The sequence below is a fragment of the Vicia villosa genome, linkage group LG7, assembly GCF_029867415.1.
Source record: "Vicia villosa cultivar HV-30 ecotype Madison, WI linkage group LG7, Vvil1.0, whole genome shotgun sequence".
Taxonomy (NCBI): Eukaryota; Viridiplantae; Streptophyta; class Magnoliopsida; order Fabales; family Fabaceae; genus Vicia; species Vicia villosa.
The window spans coordinates 94298405-94320294 of NC_081186.1; the positions used below are offsets into that span (position 1 = coordinate 94298405).

At 31.3% G+C, this 21890-nt stretch overlaps 2 protein-coding genes across 4 annotated transcripts; both read right to left on the reverse strand.

Moving 5' to 3' along the window:
- Nucleotides 1–1574: 1574 nt before the first annotated feature.
- LOC131617855 (hydroxymethylglutaryl-CoA lyase, mitochondrial-like) lies at nucleotides 1575–5362 on the reverse strand. 3 transcript variants are annotated; one of them, XM_058889117.1, is made up of 10 exons: nucleotides 5193–5362; nucleotides 4488–4682; nucleotides 4054–4258; nucleotides 3752–3931; nucleotides 3580–3660; nucleotides 3343–3506; nucleotides 3130–3266; nucleotides 2930–3045; nucleotides 2707–2809; nucleotides 1575–1939 (listed from the first exon to the last, which is right to left on the reverse strand). In XM_058889117.1, the coding sequence occupies exons 2-10, from the start codon at nucleotides 4655–4657 to the stop codon at nucleotides 1797–1799; spliced, it is 1299 nt and encodes a 432-aa protein (XP_058745100.1). In that variant the 5' UTR covers nucleotides 4658–4682; nucleotides 5193–5362; the 3' UTR covers nucleotides 1575–1796. The 3 variants fall into 3 exon arrangements, with proteins under 3 accessions (XP_058745100.1, XP_058745102.1, XP_058745101.1); XM_058889119.1 differs by lacking the exon at nucleotides 2707–2809 and having other exon boundaries at nucleotides 1575–1982; nucleotides 5193–5361; XM_058889118.1 differs by lacking the exon at nucleotides 5193–5362 and having other exon boundaries at nucleotides 4488–5104.
- Nucleotides 5363–9631: 4269 nt separating this feature from the next.
- LOC131615929 (uncharacterized) lies at nucleotides 9632–13146 on the reverse strand. Its single transcript, XM_058887118.1, has 6 exons — nucleotides 12968–13146; nucleotides 11322–11384; nucleotides 11175–11244; nucleotides 10936–10976; nucleotides 10075–10134; nucleotides 9632–9883 (listed from the first exon to the last, which is right to left on the reverse strand). The coding sequence occupies exons 1-6, from the start codon at nucleotides 13031–13033 to the stop codon at nucleotides 9830–9832; spliced, it is 354 nt and encodes a 117-aa protein (XP_058743101.1). The 5' UTR covers nucleotides 13034–13146; the 3' UTR covers nucleotides 9632–9829.
- Between the last annotated feature and the right edge of the window lie 8744 nt (nucleotides 13147–21890).

Here is a 21890-nt window from a genome sequence, read left to right on the forward strand (position 1 = left end):
TGGAGCAAAATTTTAGCTTAATTATCCACTTGCGGCCTATAGTTTTTTTTTATGGAGGAGGTGGGTTAGATGCCAAGTGTTATTATCTGTGAGTGCCTTTAATTCAGAATCAATGGTTGGTTTCTAATGATGACCGGTAATGGCAGTGTTATATGAAGTAGGTTCAGCAGAATTAGATAAAGGTAAAGTAAACAACTTATAATTTGATGATAAATTATTATATGATAAATAACGAGATAAAGGATAAGGAGTACAACCTGTATCAAAGGAGGAGGGATTAGATTATCCTTAAAGAAAAGAACAATGGAAGCTTTGAGATAGGTGGGAGGTTTGGAGATACGGGTGGTTTTCCTTATTGTTTGGGAGGGAATGTTTGAAGGTGTGGGTGGATGATGGTGAGGAAGAGTTGGTTGCGGAAGTGTGGAGGAAGGGGTTATAGGTGTTTGATCAGTAGTGATATTAGGCAGTGAGGGAGGTAGGGGAAGGTAATCAAAGGTGAAGTCAGGGTCAGGGGTGGGAGGGGGTTAGTAGAAGTGGTTTGTTGAGTTGAAAGATAGGTAAATTGTGTTTCAAAGAAGATAGTATCCCTAGAAACAAATATTTGTTTGGATTGATGATCAATAGGATATGACCCTTAACTCTTGGTTTTGAACCTAGATGTAAACATTTGTGAGTCCTAGGATCAAGCTTTGATCGATTATGTCTAGGAGTGGAGGTAAAGGTAAGGCATCTCAATACTTTATGATGGAATAGTCAGGATCGGTGTTGTAAAGTTTTTGAAAGGGAGTAAAGTAATTTAACAGTTTGGAGGGTAATCTGTTGTGATAGCATGGCAAAGGGCATGAGCCCAAAAAGTTCTAGGTAGATGGGATTGTAGAAGTAAAACACGTGTGACATTGAGAAAATGTCGGTGCTTACGTTCTGCAATCCCATTTTGTTAAGGGGTATCAGGATATGAGATTTGATGAATGATCCCATTTGATTGATAAAAGTTTTTCATAAGAAGTTTGGGGCCATTGTCAGACCTTATTGTCCTGATAGTTTTTTGAAATTGAGTTTTGAAAAATTGTAGAAAACATTCAATTAAATGGGAAGCTTCATATTAGAGTTTCATTAAATAAAATCCTGCAGAATCTGATGTGGTAGTGGTAAGAATATTTATAACCAAGGGAGGGGTCGAAATAGAACCGCAAATATCCATGTGGACCAAATTAAAGGGGTGCAGTTACCGTGCATAGATAAAAATTTATGCACCGTGCATAGATTATTATGGACCCTTAGATTATTGGATCAAATTATAGACATCAATTGTTATTACTCAATACTTAATACTCACCACTCAATACTCAATACTCAATATTGGATTAAAAACATGATCCAATGGCTTATGTAGGCTTATACATGGTGTATAAGAAAAATCTTTATGCATATTAGCCAAAGCCCAAATCAAAGCAGGATTCAAAGTTATTAATGCTATTATAGAAGGGAAGCCTCTTTTTTTTTTAGCCATAAAACAAGTATCACAGACGGTGGCATATTTAAAGTTAATGTGTAGAGAAAAAACTTTATTAATACGAGACAAAATAAAGTTTGGGAGAAAAACAACACAAATCCCCAACATTAGCTTGGGAGAAAAACAAAAATATGAAGGAAAAAACAGAATATTAACTATTAAATCATGAAAATTTATAATGTTATAGTATGAACAAAGCATCATATGATATCACTGCATAAAGCATTCACATGAATTTATATATTGTTATTGAACATAACATTTATATTATATATCATATATCTTAGAGGCATGCCTCCGCGGTGGATCGGTTCAACGCAATGGAAGTCTTTGAACCGGACGGCCGCTGTAAATGGTGGTTGATGAAGTCTCCAGCCAACATGAGGTTTTCAAGATCAATGTTGGTTTTCACACCAATTCCATTCAGCATGTACACAGGGGCGGATCTAGACATTGTATATTGGTGTGGCTAGACATGGAAGAAATAATGAACAAAATTATATTGAAAATAAGAAACAAAAATTGCTAATAAAATACTTCTACAATGAAACTCATCTATTATCTATTTTTAGAAAATGAGTTAAAGTAACATAATTTTTAATTGGTCCAAGAACAACTCTTTGTAACTCTTAATTCAATTCTAATTATTTTATTAAAGAAATAATATTTAGAATTTAAATATTTGTTTTATAAAACAACAATAGCACACATAATATTATATTTGTTTAATAAATATAATACTATTTAAGTATTTATAATTATGTGGACCCATTAGCACACATCACAGTACCAATAAAATATAAATAATCACAACCACTACTTGTTATATATATAAAAGAAAAACTCTTTTTTTTTTTGAGAAATTGAAAGTTAAATTTCAGAGAACTTAATATAAGAATTTAATAACAAAAATACATTACTATCATAAATTAACATTAAACTAGACAACTACAATGAAAGTTGTGTATCCACTTAAAAATCATTCATACTTTCTGCTATATCTTTTGGCCACATCAGTGTTGATTCATGTCATCTCATTATATAACAATGTCATTCCATTTTTTTTACCATAACAAAGATATAAAGAATATGGTAATAATTCACGAGATGCAAAAACCATGTATATAATAGATTTTTTTTATAAAAACTGGTGTGGCTATAGCCACACTTAGCCTCAACATAGATCCGTCCATGCATGTACACAACATCTTCAGTAGCAACATTTCCTGTTGCTCCCTTAGCATAAGGACACCCACCAAGACCAGCAACAGATGAATCCACTATACTAACTCCCATCTATATAAATACAAATTCATGATTGCTTTCATTTATTTTCTTCGTAGAATCATTGGCGCGTCGATAAAAACTATGACATATACAAAGAAGACTCGGAAGCGATATAAGTTGATGACTTACTTGGAGGGAAACAAGAATATTTGAAAGTGATTGGCCATAAGTGTCATGGAAGTGGACAGCAATCTTGTCTATTGGAACAACTGCCATTACAGCCGCGAGCATAGGGACAACGGTTCCTGATCGCGACAGAATGAACATCGAACAATATATCATATTCATAGAACCGGCGAATTTTAAGAAAAATTCGTCTAGTCACTTACCTGGTGTGCCAACTCCAGTTGTGTCACCAAGAGAAATTTCAAAGCAGCCCATATCATATAATTCTTTCGCAACATATGCGACTTTCGAGGGAGGCGTTGGTCCGTCCACCGGGCATCCAACGACACATGATATATACCTATCACATTTGAAATTAGATCAACTAATTGAAATGTTAAGAATATTTTGAAAAGGTAAAACTGTAAAAGCCGTACCCCCGGACAGGAATTGAGAGTTCCTTAGCAGCACGAGTAACAGCTCGATAACGAGCAAGACTCTCTTCAATACTACAGTTAATGTTTGATTTTGAGAATGATTCAGAAGCTGATGCGAAAACAGCTACTTCTTTTGCACCAGCTGCAATAGCAGCTTCAAAACCCTGCAAAAGTAACCCATCAATCAACATTCTGAATAAAAACCTTTCTATTTACGGTTAGTCGAGGCTTACGTACCTTTAAATTAGGGGTCAGAACCGGTAATCTGATGCCTCTCAAGCGATGAACTTCTTGCATTACTTCCTTTGCATCAGCCAACTGGAAGGCAGAGAAGTAAAAGACAGAAAATCAGACAGAAAGGATTCTTGAAAAACATCAATGTGTAATACATAATGTATAGTCATTGTACCTGTGGAACCCATTTCGGAGATACGAAACTCGTTGCCTCGATAACGGATAATCCCGATGAAGCTAGTTTATGAATCAATTCGATCTTTACAGATGTAGGTACAATGTTCTTTTCATTTTGTAATCCATCTCTTGGACCAACTTCCACAATCTTTACGGACCTCGGTATACCTTCCAGAAACTACATTGTCCATTATCGAATTATTAAACTTCGGTAACAATGCTAACTACTATAAGCCAAAGAAATATGATAATGTAAGGCAAGTACAGAAAAATTGAAATCTATTGTAGCCATTGAATTACCTTATATGTTGAATTTGGAATGTCTTTGTTTTTGAAATTTGGACTATACTGGTATTCAGAGAATGAATCATCAATCATTCCAAATTTCATCGATTTCCTCGCTTTGGTACTAGCCTTTTGGTTTAAGGATTCATCTTGGGAGAAGTTTCTTGTCTGTCTCTTCCATGGGAATGTGTCTGCTGTATACTCATCATCATCATCATCACTGCAATTAAGATAGAAGGTTGTGTTATCGATAAACCGATCTTCCTCTGATCATAGCATTCTGAGGCATCCTTATCACGTCCGATCTTACGATCCAGTACTCGATCTTGACTATACTGGTCTTATCGATAAAGCTAATAGAGATGACAAATCAAAGAATATACTATAACAATGATTAGAATTAAATGTATTTAAGGTCCTAACTCAAGCCAAAATGTTTGATGACTCACTTGCAGCTGTTAGATGTACTGCAACTCCGTCCTCCAAGCCAGAAGTTTCCCATGTTGCCAATGTCATCTACTCTCGGACGACAAGTACCAGACGAGAATCTCTGAATCCTATCAATGGTCCTCATGCTCGGCAACTTGTCGACACCAAGCAGTTCCTCCAAGCTTGACATGGTGAAGTGAAATGGTCAAACAGAACTGCTAAACAAGACGTACGAGTAAGTGCGGCACAGGATCAATAACATATTTCAAACATAATTTGCCATCAACATATCAATTTTCAAGCCTCAAAGGGTAGAAAATCACTTTCAAGTTCAGTTTTCAACTCATTTTCATGCTATAGGAGTGGCTAGTACTAAAGCATGTGTGAAGTGGTTTCCATTACCAAATTTTTCCTCCTACTCAAACATGAAACAATGATGAAAAGGATATTGACTTATAATATAATCAAAGGCAAATGTATATCTTACTCTTCAATTTTCTTATAATCTCATATAAGATGAGAACTCATTCTACTCACTAATGCACGCATTCACGCATTCGGTTTCATCGGTGATCATTTGATCAATATTAAACAGTCTAAATTTAAGTTTTATATTTCAAATTCTAATTAAAAAATTTAAAAAAAAACATATTTTTTAAGCCATTAGATCTTGATCAAACGGTTCAAAAGATAGTGAAATAAGAGAAATGGAAGGAAAAACAGACCTGAAAAGAAGAGAGAGTTGAAGAGATGCAAGAGAATGGAGAAACACTTGAAATTGAGGGAAATAGAAATAGGTCAAAAGGAATGAGAATGGAAGAAGGTAGATGAGGAAGAAAGTAGGAATGAAAACGTGTAACCTCGTTAAATTAATCACTTTTTTTTCAACTTTCAACTATACCAATTCAGTTGGTAGTTGGTACTATTTCTCTGCCAATTATAGTATATTAATGATGTATTTGACTACTTGTTTTCAATTGCATAGAATTTTTAGTTTATTTTTCACTTTATTTTCGTAATCTACAATTTATAAGAAAATTTGTTGGTCTTGAAAATACAAAAATACCCCTTTACTATCTTAATCTTAATTTAAAGATAAAAAATGTATTTTGTTGGTTTTTTCCAACTCACTTTTCACTTTTTAGTTTTCACTTTTCACTTTTTATTACTTTATTATTATTATTTCTAATAAATTATTAATCAAAATATTTCAATAAATTATTTATAATATAAGAAAATTTGTTGTTCTTGAAATTACAAAAATACGCTTTTGCTATCTTAGTCTAAATTAACAATTTAGAGGCAAAAAATGTCTTTTGTTAGTTTTTTTTTTCCAACTCACTTTTCCCTTTTTCACTTTTCACTTTCCACTTTTCACTTTTTATTACTTTATTATTATTATTTCTAATAAATTATTAATCAAAATATTTCAATAAAATATCTAAAATATAAGAAAATTTGTTGTTCTTGAAATTACAAAAATACCCCTTTGCTATCTTAGTCTGAATTAATAATTTAGAGGCAAAAAATGTCTTTTGTTGGCTTTTTCCAACTCATTTTTCACTTTTCACTTTCCACTTTTCACTTTTCATTTTTCACTTTTTATTACTTTATTATTATTATATCTAATAAATTATTAATCAAAATATTTCAATAAATTATCTATAATATAAGAAAACTTGTTGTTCTTGAAATTACAAAAATACCCCTTTGTTATATTAGTCTAAATTAATAATTTAGAGGCAAAAAATGTTTTTTGTTGGTTTTTTTCAACTCATTTTTCATTTTTCACTTTTTATTACTTTATTATTATTATTTCTAATGAATTATTAATCAAAATATTTCAATAAATTATCTATAATATAAGAAAATTTGTTGTTCTTGAAATTACAAAAATACCCCTTTGCTATCTTAGTCTAAATTAATAATTTAGAGGCGAAAAATGTCTTTTGTTGGTTTTTTCCAACTCACTTTTCATTTTTCACTTTTTATTACTATATAATTATTATTTTCTAATATATTATTAATCAAAATATTTTAATAAATTATCTATAATATAAAAAAATTTGTTGTTCTTGAAATTACAAAAATACCCATTTGTTATCTTAGTCTAAATTAATAATTTAGAGGCAAAAAATGTATTTTGTTGGTTTTTTCCAACTCATTTTTCAATTTTCACTTTCCACTTTTCACTTTTCATTTTTCACTTTTTATTACTTTATTATTATTATTATTATTTCTAATAAATTATTAATCAAAATATTTCAATAAATTATCTATAGTATAAGAAAATTTGTTGTTCTTGAAATTAAAAAAATACCCCTTTGTTATCTTAGCCTAAATTAATAATTTAGAGACAAAAAATGTCTTTTGTTGGTTTTTTCCAACTCACTTTTCATTTTCTCACTTTTCACTTTCCACTTTTCACTTTTTATTACTTTATTATTGTTATTTCTAATAAATTATTAATTAAAATATTTCAATAAATTATCTATAATATAAGAAAATTTGTTGTTCTTGAAATTACAAAATACTCCTTTGCTATCTTAGTATAAATTAATAATTTAGAGGCAAAAAATGTCTTTTGTTGGTTTTTTCCAACTCACTTTTCACTTTTCATTTTTCACTTTTTATTACTTTATTATTATTATTTCTAATAAAATTATTAATCAAAATATTTCAATAAATTATCTATAATATAAGAAAATTTGTTGTTCTTGAAATTACAAAAATACGCATTTGCTATCTTAGTCTAAATTAATAATTCAGAGGCAAAAAATGTCTTTTGTTGGTTTTTTCCAACTCACTTTTCACTTTCCACTTTTCACTTTTCACTTTTTATTACTTTATTATTATTATTTCTAATAAATTATTAATCAAAATATTTCAATAAATTATCTATAATATAAGAAAATTTGTTGTTCTTGAAATTACAAAATACCCCTTTGCTATCTTAGTCTAAATTATAATTTAGAGACAAAAAATGTCTTTTGTTAGTTTTTTCCAACTCACTTTTCACTTTTCATTTTTCACTTTTTATTACTTTATTAATATTATTTCTAATAAATTATTAATCAAAATATTTCAATAAATTATCTATAATATAAGAAAATTTGTTGTTCTTGAAATTACAAAAATACTCATTTGCTATCTTAGTCTAGATTAATAACTTAGAGGCAAAAAATGTCTTTTGTTGGTTTTTTCCAACACACTTTTCACTTTTTCACTTTTCACTTTTCACTTTCCACTTTTCAATTTTCATTTTTCACTTTTTATTACTTTATTATTATTATTTCTAATAAAATATTAATCAAAATATTTCAATAAATTATCTATAATATAAGAAAATTTGTTGTTCTTGAAATTACAAAAATACCCCTTTGTTATCTTAGTCTAAATTAATAATTTAGAGACAAAAAATGTCTTTTGTTGGTTTTTTCCAACATTTTTCACTTTTTCACTTTTCATTTTTCACTTTTTATTACTTTATTATTATTATTATTATTATTATTTCTAATAAATTATTAATCAAAATATTTCAATAAATTATCTATAATAAGAGAAAATTTGTTGTTCTTGAAATTACAAAAATACTCTTTTGCTATCTTATTCTAAATTAATAATTTAGAGGGAAAATGTCTTTTGTTGGTTTTTTCCAACTCACTTTTCACTTTTCACTTTCCACTTTTCACTTTTTATTTTTCACTTTTTATCACTTTATTATTAATATTATATTTAATAAATTATTACTCAAAATATTTCAATAAATTATCTATAATATAAGAAAATTTGTTGTTCTTGAAATTACAAAAATACTCCTTTGTTATCTTAGTCTAAATTAATAATTTAGAGGCAAAAAATATCTTTTGTTGGTTTTTTCCAACTCACTTTTCACTTTTCATTTTTTACTTTTTATTACTTTATTATTAATATTATTTTTAATAAATTATTAATCAAAATGTTTTAATAAATTATCTATAATATAAGAAAATTTGTTGTTCTTGAAATTACAAAAATACCCCTTTGCTATCTTAGCCTAAATTAATAATTTAGAGACAAAAAGTGTGTTTTGTTGGTATTTTCCAACTCACTCTTCACTTTCCACTTTTCACTTTTTAGTTTTCACTTTTTATTACTTTATTATTATTATTATTATTTCTAATAAATTATTAATCAAAATATTTCAATAAATTATCTATAATATAAGAAAATTTGTTGTTCTTGAAGTTACACAAATACTTCTTTGCTATCTTAGTCTAAATTAATAATTTAGAGGCAAGAAAATTTCTTTTGTTGGTTTTTTCCAACTCACTTTTCACTTTCCACTTTTCATTTTTCACTTTTTATTACTTTATTATTATTATTTCTAATAAATTATTAATCAAAATATTTCAATAGATTATTTTATAATAAAAAGATTATTAAAATCATTTTAAATTATTATTATTTTACATTTAAAATAGTATTTAATTTTTAAAAATTAACTTAGTAATTGAATAATAATAACAAAGAAATATAATATGAAATTATTTTTATTTTAAGATACAATATTTTTTAACAAAATAATAATAATTTTAGTTTAAAAAAATTATTTCAATTAAAATGAATTTAAAAATATAGTTGAAAAGGTGTGTTATTGGATAAAATTCAAAAATGTGTGTCACTTATCATTAACTTTAATTTATATGATTTAAAATATTATTATATTAATATATGTTATTAATAAGTTTATACAATTAAAATAATGTTTGCACAATTAAATATTTAAAAAATTATGTGTTATTGATGTCAGTTCACAAATATATGTTATCGATGCAAATAGGAGAAAAAGTATATTACTTATTCAATTGTAACATACTATTATTATTTATAGTAAAATTCTATTAATTCAGATATTTTTGTAATTGATACCTTAACAAAAATAATATTTATATATGAGAAATTTTTTATTATTGATCTAAATATTTTTATATACGAATATTTTTATTTTTACAATATTATTAAATTTTCTTTTAATTTTCATAAAGTAAAAATGGTTTCAGCTAGTGTGAGGGATGAATTTAATCCCTTACCGGTAAAACTTAATAAAAATATTTTTATTAATGGTTTATGATTATTAATAAAGAAAATGAAAACATTTGAATATTTTAAAAATAGTTAAAGATGAGAAGAAACTCCCACATTTGCATGATACATTCTACTATTCAAATACAATCATTGTCTAGTATTCCCATAATAGATTTACTCAAAATGTCACAATAAGTAAATTGACAACTACTTTGATACACTGAAAATGAATTACAATGGCTGAATTTTGAATCACAGGGAAATATTGAAAGAAAGCTTGAAACTCTTCGCAACATTAGGACGAGTTTAACAAGTTTCGGGCGACGTCTAAACTCAACTCTTCATTTACCTGAAGAAATATAACAATCAAAAAAGTTTTTATTGAACACATTATAACAACATAAACATAAATGAGAAACATCGTCATATATGTAATTCTACATGCATAATTTTGAAACACGGTTTTATGTTTCACCGAAAATACTTTCCATGGTTTCTTCTGTGAAACAATGACCAAAATGATAATCATTTTACACATACCAGTCTTTTATGGATTTGTTGGAATGCCTGGCAAAATTTCTCGGCTTCTTCTGTACCAACCTGTAGAAACATTAGAACCAATTTGCTAAGTCTCATTATAAGTCTTCTTGACAACAATGACAAGTAAATGACAGAAATCTTTGTAAAATCGCCATCAAAATTATAACATGGATACTATGATATAACACACCCTAGTCAAAAACACACACCCGTCTCACTTCTCTCTATAATGGTGAGTTATAACACCATCACAGATATAACACAGATCAGAGCAGTGATATCTGAATGGTGGCGCGGCTGACTCAAAAAGTGGGATAGCGGGATAGCTTATAGCAGGTTGACCGCTCTATTTGATCATTTTTTGGACAAATTACATATAATAATTATAAACATATATTTAATGTAAAATTAAACAAATTAATCTTAACTCATAAAATATTCATAAATCAAAACACACATTACTCTTGAAGTGCATAAACGACTGACTATGAAGGAAGATTAAGATTGAGTCTCAGCTCAAATATGATTGAAAAAGCCAAAATTACCGTTAAAACGTTGTAAATTTAAGAGGTAATTACGGTTTCTAAGAGGGGAAAAGGATAGCAGGCTAGAAACCGCTCTGCTCTGCTATCCTGCTATTTATCCTATAACGGACGCTATAGTGTTCTGCACCGCTAAGGCTCTTCCCATAGTGGTCGGTCGGCCTCGGCTCCGCTATAGTGTGATGGCACCGCCATTGGCCGCTATTGACTACTCTGACACAGAAACTATGTTCCCTTTTAATAATTTAAGCAGTGAGGATAGTTCTAGTAGTACATAAATCAATGTGCATGTAAAAGTAAACAGATGAATTCAAAATACCTTTTTGGCAGCCTCTAACTTTAGCTTGCTCCAAAATGAATCTGTTTGTTTGAAGAATCCACACAAGCAAAACATTAATTTAGAAAACACAATTCAGTTGATTGTTGTAACAAAACTAATTAGATTGCTCAGAAACACACGAATTTTGATGTACTTTGCCGAATATCAAAGATGATCAAAACGTTCCAAATATATTAGACAGAATAAATTTGTCGAACAATAAAGGTTATATGTGATACCGTTTTTGTTGATTCCTTGATTCTCAAAATCCTTATCCTTTTCATTCCATGCATCATGCCATTCATTTAACTGCAGTTATATGTTTGTTAGACAACATTATATGTTTACACAAACATCGATACATACAGCGGTTTCAGGATTACTACCTCTTCCTGTGCTGATTGAGATCCAGACCCAGATGCTAATTGTTTGGATGATTCTTCTTCTTCCTAAAATTTAACAATTGTCAGTTAGATGCTTCGGTGTACTCTCAAACATAGAATCTTGTGAAGTATTTGAGCTAAAAATCCAAAATTTGAACTTTGCTTTAAATAGTTCCGGACTATGTTGTGGGAAACAGGACTTAAATGCAAAACTTCACTGGTGTGAAGGCTTTTAAGGTAGAAAAATCGTAGAAAATGATAGTGCCTCCCATAATATTACATATGCAAATGGAAAAAAACATGGAAATCATTCCAATCTCTTTCTTAAATGAAAATCAAAGCAAAATGAGATGATATACTTTTATCTATTCTGAAAACTCCCTGGAAAATTTCCTAGCATTCATAAGGCAATAGCACGGTTCAAAAACAAAAGGACGGGATTTTACAGGGTCTAGTAGCAAATTCCTGCACACCATCCTAGCACCTGCCAATCGTCGACCCCCACATAGAACATTCATTTCATATAGATTCACAAAGTTATATATTGACTGTCAACCCCCATATGACACAAATAATTATAAATTGATTCAATACCTAGCTCCCAAAGTTATCCTCATTGCTCATAATACAGACATCGGACTTATCAATGACACTAACACTAATTAGTAGATGTTCTGGGCCGTTCGCCCGGCCCATGATGGAAGGCCTAACAACAGACATTGCACGGAAATACATGCGGAACAGGTAAGACCTCGCCCCAGTCGAAGACAGGTGATTCCAGCCTCTAGCGCATCTCCCACCTTAGATCTGATCAAACGGCAACCCGCATGAGGCACCCTATCCCACAGGAATGAGTTTAACCGACCACACTATATAAAGTCCAATACGCGTCATTTCGGGTATTTTCTCAATCCTACACTGTAAACAATTCTCACTCATTCAGTGACTTGGATGTTGGAATGCTACTTGTAGGTTCACCCCCTCAATCGTACCGGAAGCTTACTCCACCGCAATAGAACTTCGTTCCACTTGATCTATAACAATTTATGGTTCCAGTTCTCTAGACAACAATAATAATTTGACCAAATGGAAGTTATTGAATATAACCACATATGTGGGTGTCATGTCATGTATGCACCGAACACCCGACACACGCATTAAATCAGACGAATCAGTGCTACATGATCTGCGATTTCAATACCTAGTTCAAGTTTAAACTGACAACACTATTTCACAACTCCTTTTGCATCAAGAATTAACAGTTAAATTCCCCCTTCTTTTTTTGACCAAATTGTTGAACTTCCCTAATTCAAAACAGGAACCACCTCCTTAATATCAAATAAACCTAATCCATGTCTAGATGGACCTAGTTAAGATCTCAATCTCATACTCTCTCTTGTCAGTTTTCTATGAAATATCCTGATAACCTAAACTACCTCAAAACAAAGTATAAGAAAATGTGTAATTGGGAATCAGAAAAGTAGCATGTAAACCACAAAATTCACGACATGGGTATCTTAAAAATCGAAACTTTAAAAAACAAAGAAGTGAGATTCGTGATTATGAGTAATAGAAATAGAAAATCAAAGAGAACCCATGAGTTTTAAACCCTAAAAATACAAACAGTAGAGAGCGAAAGAGAGAAGTACAGTGTAATCGCGAGAACGAACAGAAGGGAAGAGGTGAAGGAGGCGTTGAAATTCAGCTTCGTCCATGGTTAATGTTGACTGGTACAAGTTTCAGTTTTCGGAATGTGAACTTGAGGGAAAGGACTTCACTGACACACAACCTTTGGAAAACGAAGCATACACAACCTATTCTGTTCTCTAGTTTTTGTCGTGTTTCTCCCATTTTTTAATTATTACGATCATTTTTTATTTAATTTATTGGTTACCTAGTTTTAATTAGGGAATTTTCTATACCATTTCATATCTAAAAGAAAGACCTTTGTAATTTTGAAATTGTCCCTCAAAAATCAGAAATGTAGTTTTCGTTCGCACCATATATTTGATAAAAACAGGTCCAATATGGTTTCACCTTTCAAAAAAATAAAGACAAAATCGGAGATATACATCTGATTTTGTACCGGTATTATATGTCGGATTGTTAGAGCGGGAAGATTGATTTTTTCTGTCACCTTGTCATTTCATATATAATCGGAAGTATACTTCTGCTATTATGAAAAATTCATAATGCTTAAAATAATAGCAGCATAATCAACTTTGATCATTTTATTTCTTCTTCTCTTCATAAAATCTCTCAAAAACTCTTCCATTCTCAATCCATTTTTTCACTCTAAATCTTAATATTTTTTTTGTTCATCATATCAAAAGGAGCTCAAGGAAGTGGAATTTAAGTTAAAGTTTATTCATTTCAATCCTCATTCCTTACATTTGTTTATCATTGTGAAAAAATGTTACGCGAAAACAAGATGTATACTTTCGATTGGTAGTTATACGTAACCGGAAATGCAATTTAGGTTTCTATATGTGTTTATTTGACAGCAGTGTCTGCCATAGAAATGTTCTATGCAAGTGGTTTTATGTTTTTTATAACATTATGTATGGTGCATCCCGATAACATTCTCATACCTAATGTGTCTCAAGTTATTTCACATCTCGTATCTCCTATAGTAACTAAGGTGGTAGATATTCACGAACATTTTGAAAATGGAGAAGAGTTTGAATTACGTGAAGACATGTCGCAGTGGATTCGTACAAAGGCTACGAAACTAGGATTTGGTGTTGCGATTGGAAGGTCCAATAATGGTACGGATAGAAGAAATGCGTTTGTTACTTTGACATGCGAAAGAAGTTGGAAATATATCAGTCATATATAAAAATTGAAACGCGATAACTCCGGTTCAAGAAAATGTAAATGTCCATTTAGGTTGCGTGGTTATCTTTTGGAAATTAAGAAATGGAGATTTAATGTGATATGTGGTTTAACACGGCCATGATTTAAGTAAAATGTTAGTCGGTCATCCAATTGCATGTCGGCTCCTTCCGGATGAGAAGGCATGTGTTTCTGACATGACTTTGAATTTGGTACCGCCCAAAAACATACTTGCAACCTTGAAGCGCAAAAGACCCGGGAATACATCAAATATCAAGCAAGTTTACAATAGACGCTATCAATCCAAATTAGCGATTAGGGGGGATCAAACCGAGATGCAACACCTCTTGAAACTTCTAGATAAAAACAATTATGTTTGTAGGCATCAACGATGTGATGATGGGGTAACATTAAGAGATATTTATTAGACTCATCCTGACTCCATTAAATTGTTCAATACGTTTCCCACCGTGCTCATAATTGATTCAACGTATAAGACCAACAAGTACAGGCTTCTATTGTTGGAAATTGTTGGTGTTACATCGACTGAGAAGATGTATTATGTTGGTTTTACATTTCTAGAGTGTGAAAAAGATGACAACTTTGCATGGGCTTTAGTGATTTCATGCAGGGCCGGCCCAATCAACGCAGAGGCCCCGATCTAATTTTGAAAATGGGCCCAAATTTAAAATATAAATACAATTATAATAATTAAAAAAGATACATAAAAATTATATTTATGTATTAATCAATAATATATTTAATTAAAATTATTTTGAATTTTGATCTATCTCAATTTTTGTATGTATTGAGTTTTTATTATATCATTTTTTGATTTATTGAATTTTTATCATAACATTTTATTTATTTCAATTAATATTTATGGAAAAAAATTGGACCTTTTAAAATTTTGGGGCCCCTAAAATCCGGGGCCCTGTACTGTAGCACTTCCTGCACATGCACAGGGCCGGCCCTGGTGATTTGTAGGTCAATGTTGAAGGATCAAAAAGATATGTCAAAAGCTATTGTTACCGACCGAGATACAACATTAATGAATTCGGTTGCAACTGTTTTTCCTACTTACGCCTTACTTTGTAGGTACCATATTACTAAAAATGTGAGAAGTCGGGTTAAACCCGCAGTGGAGACAAAATAGATTACAGGTGAAGATGGAAAATTGGTCAAGGCATGCGTCATTGTGGAGAAAATTATGGATGCATGGAATTTTATAGTAAATGCATCTACAAAAGAGCTTTACGTTGATGCTGTCTTACAATTTAGGAATGTTTGCGTGAAATATCTCGATTTATTGAAATATGTTGAAAGCACAATACTTGATCAGGTAAAGGAAAAGATTGTTTATGCTTGGACCGATGAGGTTATGCATCTCGGAAATACAATAACAAACTGATTTGAGTCTGCTCATGCTTGTCTGAAGAATTGGCTGGGAAATATCAAGGGTGATTTAATTACGGGTTGGGATTCTGTGAACCAGATGATACTAAACCAGCATAACAAGATACAGATAACATTTGATCATATTATCATGGTGTTGGAACACAAGTTCAAATACAACACCCTATATTCTCAGTTGGTCAATCATATCTCTCGGGCAACTCTAAATTATATTTTTCACGAAGCCGAACGAGCTTCTAATGTCGGTTCTGACACCTAAAAGTGTGGTTGTACAAATGTGAAAACATATAATCTCCCTTGTGCTTGTGTCATATTTAAGAAGTTGAAAGTTGATTGCCCGGTACGTATGGACGAGGTCTCTAGTCATTAGAAGAGACTCAGTTTTGAAGGTGGCGGTAAAATGAAAGACAATAAAACAAATATTTCTATCTTGACTAAATGGGAAGCGATACAGGAAAGATTTTTGAAAGCCGATGACGCCACCAAACTCCACATCAAAGAGCAATTGAGGAAGAGTGCGTACCTAGAGACCACCTAAAACCACCTTCTCAACCGGTAAAAACTAAAGGGGCACCTAAGAAGGTGAAATCGACACCGGACAACAGTTCAACTACGAGGAGTCCTTCATATTATGAACACGTTGACAAAGTTTTTCCTAGTTCACCTATTCCGAAATCTCAAAAAAGTGCTTTCAAAGGTGCCCATATTAGAAAACCACCTCATACACCGACTCCACCCAAAATACCATTCATAGATCACATGCCAGTTTTTATGCACAAGTATATTGAACGGATCGTCAATGTCGGGGGTGACGGTAACTATGGTTTTCGAGTTGTTTCTGGTTTTTTTGGTAAAGGGGAAGAAAATTACCATATTGTCCTACATACCCTTATCAAAGAATTGAGGGGCAATAGAGATTTATACATACATGTGTTCGGGAGTAAAGAAAAGTTAATATATATAACGCCCTTGTACCTTTCGTGAGTGGATTTGCACCGGACGATAAACCGACGTGCTTCCCTGATATGGGTCATCTGATAGCAAGTGCGTATGAGAGAGTGTGTATTAATCTTACAAGATATGGTTTCCCTGATATGGGTCATCTAATAGCAAGTGCGTATGAGAGAGTGTGCATTAATATTACAAGATATGGTTTCCCTGATATGGATCATCTGATAGCAAGTGTGTATGAGAGAGTGTGTATTAATCTTACAAGTTCTGATCGAGCTAGATGCGACTATTTCAAAATCGGTCGATGATATTATCATGATGTTGCAACGTCCACGTGGACGTTGATTTGTAATGTTTGATTTATGTTAAAATCCTTAATGCATTTCTTATGTTTATGTTATGAATTGTATTTTGAGTTTGTGATATTGGTGTTATTCAATGATGTTTTTCCGGTATCTGTGTAGCACAAAACCGAAATTACTACTTTAGGTCAAAACCGGAAATTAAATTCTGATTCCAATGTATAGTTTATCAAATTTTGGTGTGCACCGGAAATATACTTTCGATTTTGAGGGGCATTTAAGAAATTTCACGTGGTGCGTAAGAAAAGCATGGGGTGGAATAAGAAATCCCCTTAAATTATGGGTGGACAAAAATCTAGACCCGTCCAAGAATTATTTTTTCTATTCGAATTTTGATGAAAATGCCGGTTTCAAATAGGTAAAGATTCTAAGGATGGAAAAGTGATTTCCCATGAAATTTTATATACTTTTTAAAAATAAATTAATTAAAATTACAAATTTTCTAAAGAATAAAAAAATGTTTGCCCAACAATTTTTTTAAAGAATAGTATGGAAAAAAGTTCCTACACTTATTTTCTTCGGATAGTAGTTTCTGTGAATAAATTTTGACACTATGAAACAAACACTCACATAGTCATTAAATATTATGTAAATGTCTCTTGTCTAGTTATGTTCAATGTTTGTGAAAGTCTATAATTTTCTTGAGTGAGGAGCCATAAATGATTATACTTTTACTTGATTTTCTCATTTATTAATTTTAACTTTCTTATCTCCAAAATTAATTTCTACCTTTGTCTCAAATTTTAAGTTATTTTGCCAAAAAAAATTGTTTTAAATTATATGTCACTTTACAATCTCAATACATCATTAATGACTTTTTGCCATATCATCTACTATTTATATCTCTTTCTTCTCTCAATTCTTTTAATTTTGTTTCCCCATATATTTATTGAAGATCATTTTTGTAAAGTCATACATCATTTTAATTTTTCATAAAGTAATCATTGTATTTTTTTTAATTTGTGTGAAATGGATAAAACGTCTTATAACTTGGAGCGCATATAGTATATTGTTTGTTTCTCTTTCTTCTCTCAAGAGTCTTGATGTTACACATAGAAACATAATACTACGGGAAGGAGTTCGTAATTACATTTTAATTTCAAGCGTGTGATTTTTTAAAAGTTGTCTCCTCTAATTTTTATTATTACACCATCTTCTCTATGGTCACCATCTAGTATCCATGCTTGTTCATGGCGACAATTTTTCCAACAAAGAAGAAACCATGTCTCTTCACATATTTGGATTCACTTCTTCCTTTTTTATTTGAGATTGAGTTATAATTGTTATGTTTTTGCGAGTTTCAACTGATTTAATCCTATTGATCGTTAAATCTTCTACCTGAGAGAACCACCTCTAATGAAACCAAAACTCTAAATCGATGAGATTGGATTGATATGTTAAAATTTTCAGCCTTGCTCAGTGGAAAAAATTTAGTTTAAAATCCTCTAGCACCGACCGTTGTCAACCCCTAGCTTAAATATGGAGAACTAATGACTTTAAGCTCAAATTCGATCACGAGTAGACTAGAGAGTAAGCTAGTGATATGAATAAGAAGATGAAATTGGATTAGGGTAAAACGTGCACGATTGTTGCAACTAACGGTGGACAACATAAAACTAATTGGGCATAACAAATCAATCTAAATGAATGTTTAAACATTTAATCGGGTTTATTCAACTTTGAGGGTTGAACGAGTGCTTATAACATATTTAAACGGATAAGTGTGGTCAGGTTTGAATAGTTTTATAAGGTCAATTGGAACCCCGAAAAACACCCTATAAAAATCCAAAAATGCCCATCTGATTCCAAAAATGCATCTTCGGATGCACCATGTGTCTCACCAAATCACACCCACTTGAATCTTACTTCATATTTATTCCAGCATTTATTCGGGAGACACATATCTGGAACCATACAATGTACACCCCCATGCATTCTTCAATGAAATTCCCTTTTTTGACATAACTTGATCCAGATATGCATCTCCTTATCTTATTCACACCAGAAAGAATCCGAAGATGCATCTCCGGAGCCACACCACATAGTAATTTCTTTGTTTTTAATATGATCTAATGAAAGTGAATATATATATATATATATATATATATATATATATATATATATATATATATATATATATGTGTGTGTGTATGTGTGTGTGTATGGAGTACACAATAAAGTCAAAATAAAATAGAATAAAAAATAATGCTTATAATACAAATACTATATAGTATTATGTGTGACGGACTAGGGTCCACCTGTTCCTACGTTACCTCTTGTACTATAGTACCTCTCGTGCCTCCCCCATCATGGCGTCTAGAACGTCCATCGCCTTAGAGCCAGGGCTTTAGACCTAAAGATTTTGAGCTTAAAAAAGGCCTCGAAATTTGTTATCCAGTTATGAGAATATTTAATGATACATTAGTCACGTATATTATCATAGTTGAGTTGGTAAAATGTAGGTCTCTTTTTCTTTTGGTTTTTGATTCAACTCTTAGCAACCACAAAATTATTATTTTGAAATACATTTTAAAGGCCTCATTTTAAAATTTGCTTTAGGCCTCTAAATAGGTTGGGTCGACCCTGCATCTGGAAACAGTCATATACTCACATTCCCAATCTCCATGATACAGTGACATCTAGGCAAGACACCAACAACATGATCTGCCTTAGTCTGCTCCTCCTCTAGTATCTCTTAATGAGCTGGCTTAGGTCATAACACATGACCATCTGGATATATGTGGGAAGTGCTGAAGGATCCAACCTGAAAATGGTACATGTGAATCATTAGTAATGGCGTTGCAAAAATTTTGTGAAAATAACAAACAAATACTTAAAGATGCAGAAATATTATTATCAACCGTGTGATGTTGTCTGTCATCTATTTGGTCTTCCACATACAATTTTCAGCTAACTTGGAGTACAAGTAGACCAAACAAGCGCCCCCCAAACGAGTAGACCAAACAGGTCAGCAAAGTATCGCAGATGAACCACATCCACATAAGAGTGTTAGCCTAAGATATTTTTATTTCTTATTATTGTGACATATTTACAAAAAGAAATGAAAGGGAAAAAAGGTTTTTTGTTAGGGTGAAAAAGTAGGTTTTTTATTAGGGTGCAAAAAATAGGTTTTATATTAAGGTGCTTGGCGAGACGTTGAATTTCACTCCTACGTACAAATCCCCAGGTGCAATGAGAAACTCAAATCTACATAGTTCTGGATATCAAATGTTTGTTTGTTGGTTGATTTTAGTGAAAGATGTTTAAGTCGCATTCGAGCGATTAAACATTACATGCTACTTGTGCATGGGAGAAATGAAGTGTTGTTTCTGCTTTACGTCGGAATGGGTCATAATTTGAACGCATTTAAGCGAAAAACATTGCTTGCTAGTCGTGCATGGGAGGAATGAAGTGTTTGTTAGTGCTTCGGATCAGAATGGATAAAACACCGTTCGTTTATGAACAAGCTTTTTGTCGCGTTAAGGCAGAAAAAGTTGTTTGATTTGTTGAAGTTGTTTTTAGTTGGATAACGACTATTCGAAAGGCAAGCTATAAGGCTTTTTTCCAAATACGCAAGGGGAAAGGGGATATACGTCTAATTATTTCTTTTTCATTCGATTGAATTTAGAAAATCTGTGAGACGAATTAAATTACGATTCCTTAACGGAAGACAAACATCCAAAAGGCAGGCTATTCAACTTCTATCCAAATGCTCAGGGAAAAAAGAGATATACATCTAATTAGTTATTTTCTCCCATGAAAGAATGAACTAAATTGAGCTAATTATTGTGAATACTCGGGGAAGAAAGAGGCATACACCCAATTGATCCTTTTTCATCCAGTTTTTTATCGTAAAAAGATGTTTGATATGAATCGAGTCTAGATTCCTCATAGATGACAAACACTCGAAAGACAAGCTATACGGTTTGTATCCAAGTAGTCAGGGAAGAAAGAGATATATGTCCGATTAATCCTTTTTCACTCGTGAAGGAAACGAGTTGAATTTAGTTGTGTTAATAAATTTTGAGAGGATGACAAGTATTCGAAAGGCACATTGTAACACCCCAACTTTAGATTAATATTTTATTTAATTATCTGAATGTTTATATGTGTTGCTAGATTTATTTAATTATTTGAGTTATTTTGTTGTTTTAGAGGATTTATGGATATTTTAGTTATTTAATAATTAATTAGAATATACAGTTTGGGAGTAGGGAAATAAAATAGAATTTATTTAAATAATTTGACATTTTTAATTTTTTAGAGATGATTGAAATGATTAAGATTACTAGAAATAATTATAGTATTATAATCAGGATTTTTATTAAATAATTATTTAAGTGCAATTTTTATTTAAATAAAATAAAAGTGTTATATTTATTTTTTAAAAAATAGAATTTTAATAAAATAAAATTATTAGTGGTATTATTTTAATTATTATAATTATTTTGTTATTACCGTCAAAAATACGAGAAGTCAAATTTTTTTAGAGAGGGGTGTAAGTGAAGGGGGTGTGGAGACTAATTGAGATTTTAAAGTTAGTATATATTCTAACATGAGGGACTGAGCTAGGGTACGAGCAAAAAATTAAAAGATTTGAGAGGCGGCAGATCGTGAGGGAAAATTTGGGATACACAGAGCTTTTGAGAGCAATTGCGAGGAACGAGAGGAATTTGTTAAAGCTTCATTTGAAGTAAGGGGAAATTGCTTTACCTATGGGTGATAGTTAGGCAGTAAGGATGGTGAGGGGTACTTACCCTCCCATCAGCGCCATTAGTTTATGTGTGTTTACAGTGACCAAATGGTATTTGGGATAAATCTCATATGGTCCCCGTACATTGGTTTGTTATTAATGATAACAAGTATATGTGAATAATTCTTACTGTAATATGTTGTTATAACATGTTGATAGTATGAATTATGTGTTGTGTTGGAATGTTTGAAGGAATTGGTTTTGTCGTGAATTTTAAGATATCTCAGTTCTATTTGATCTACGATTTCGGCCAGT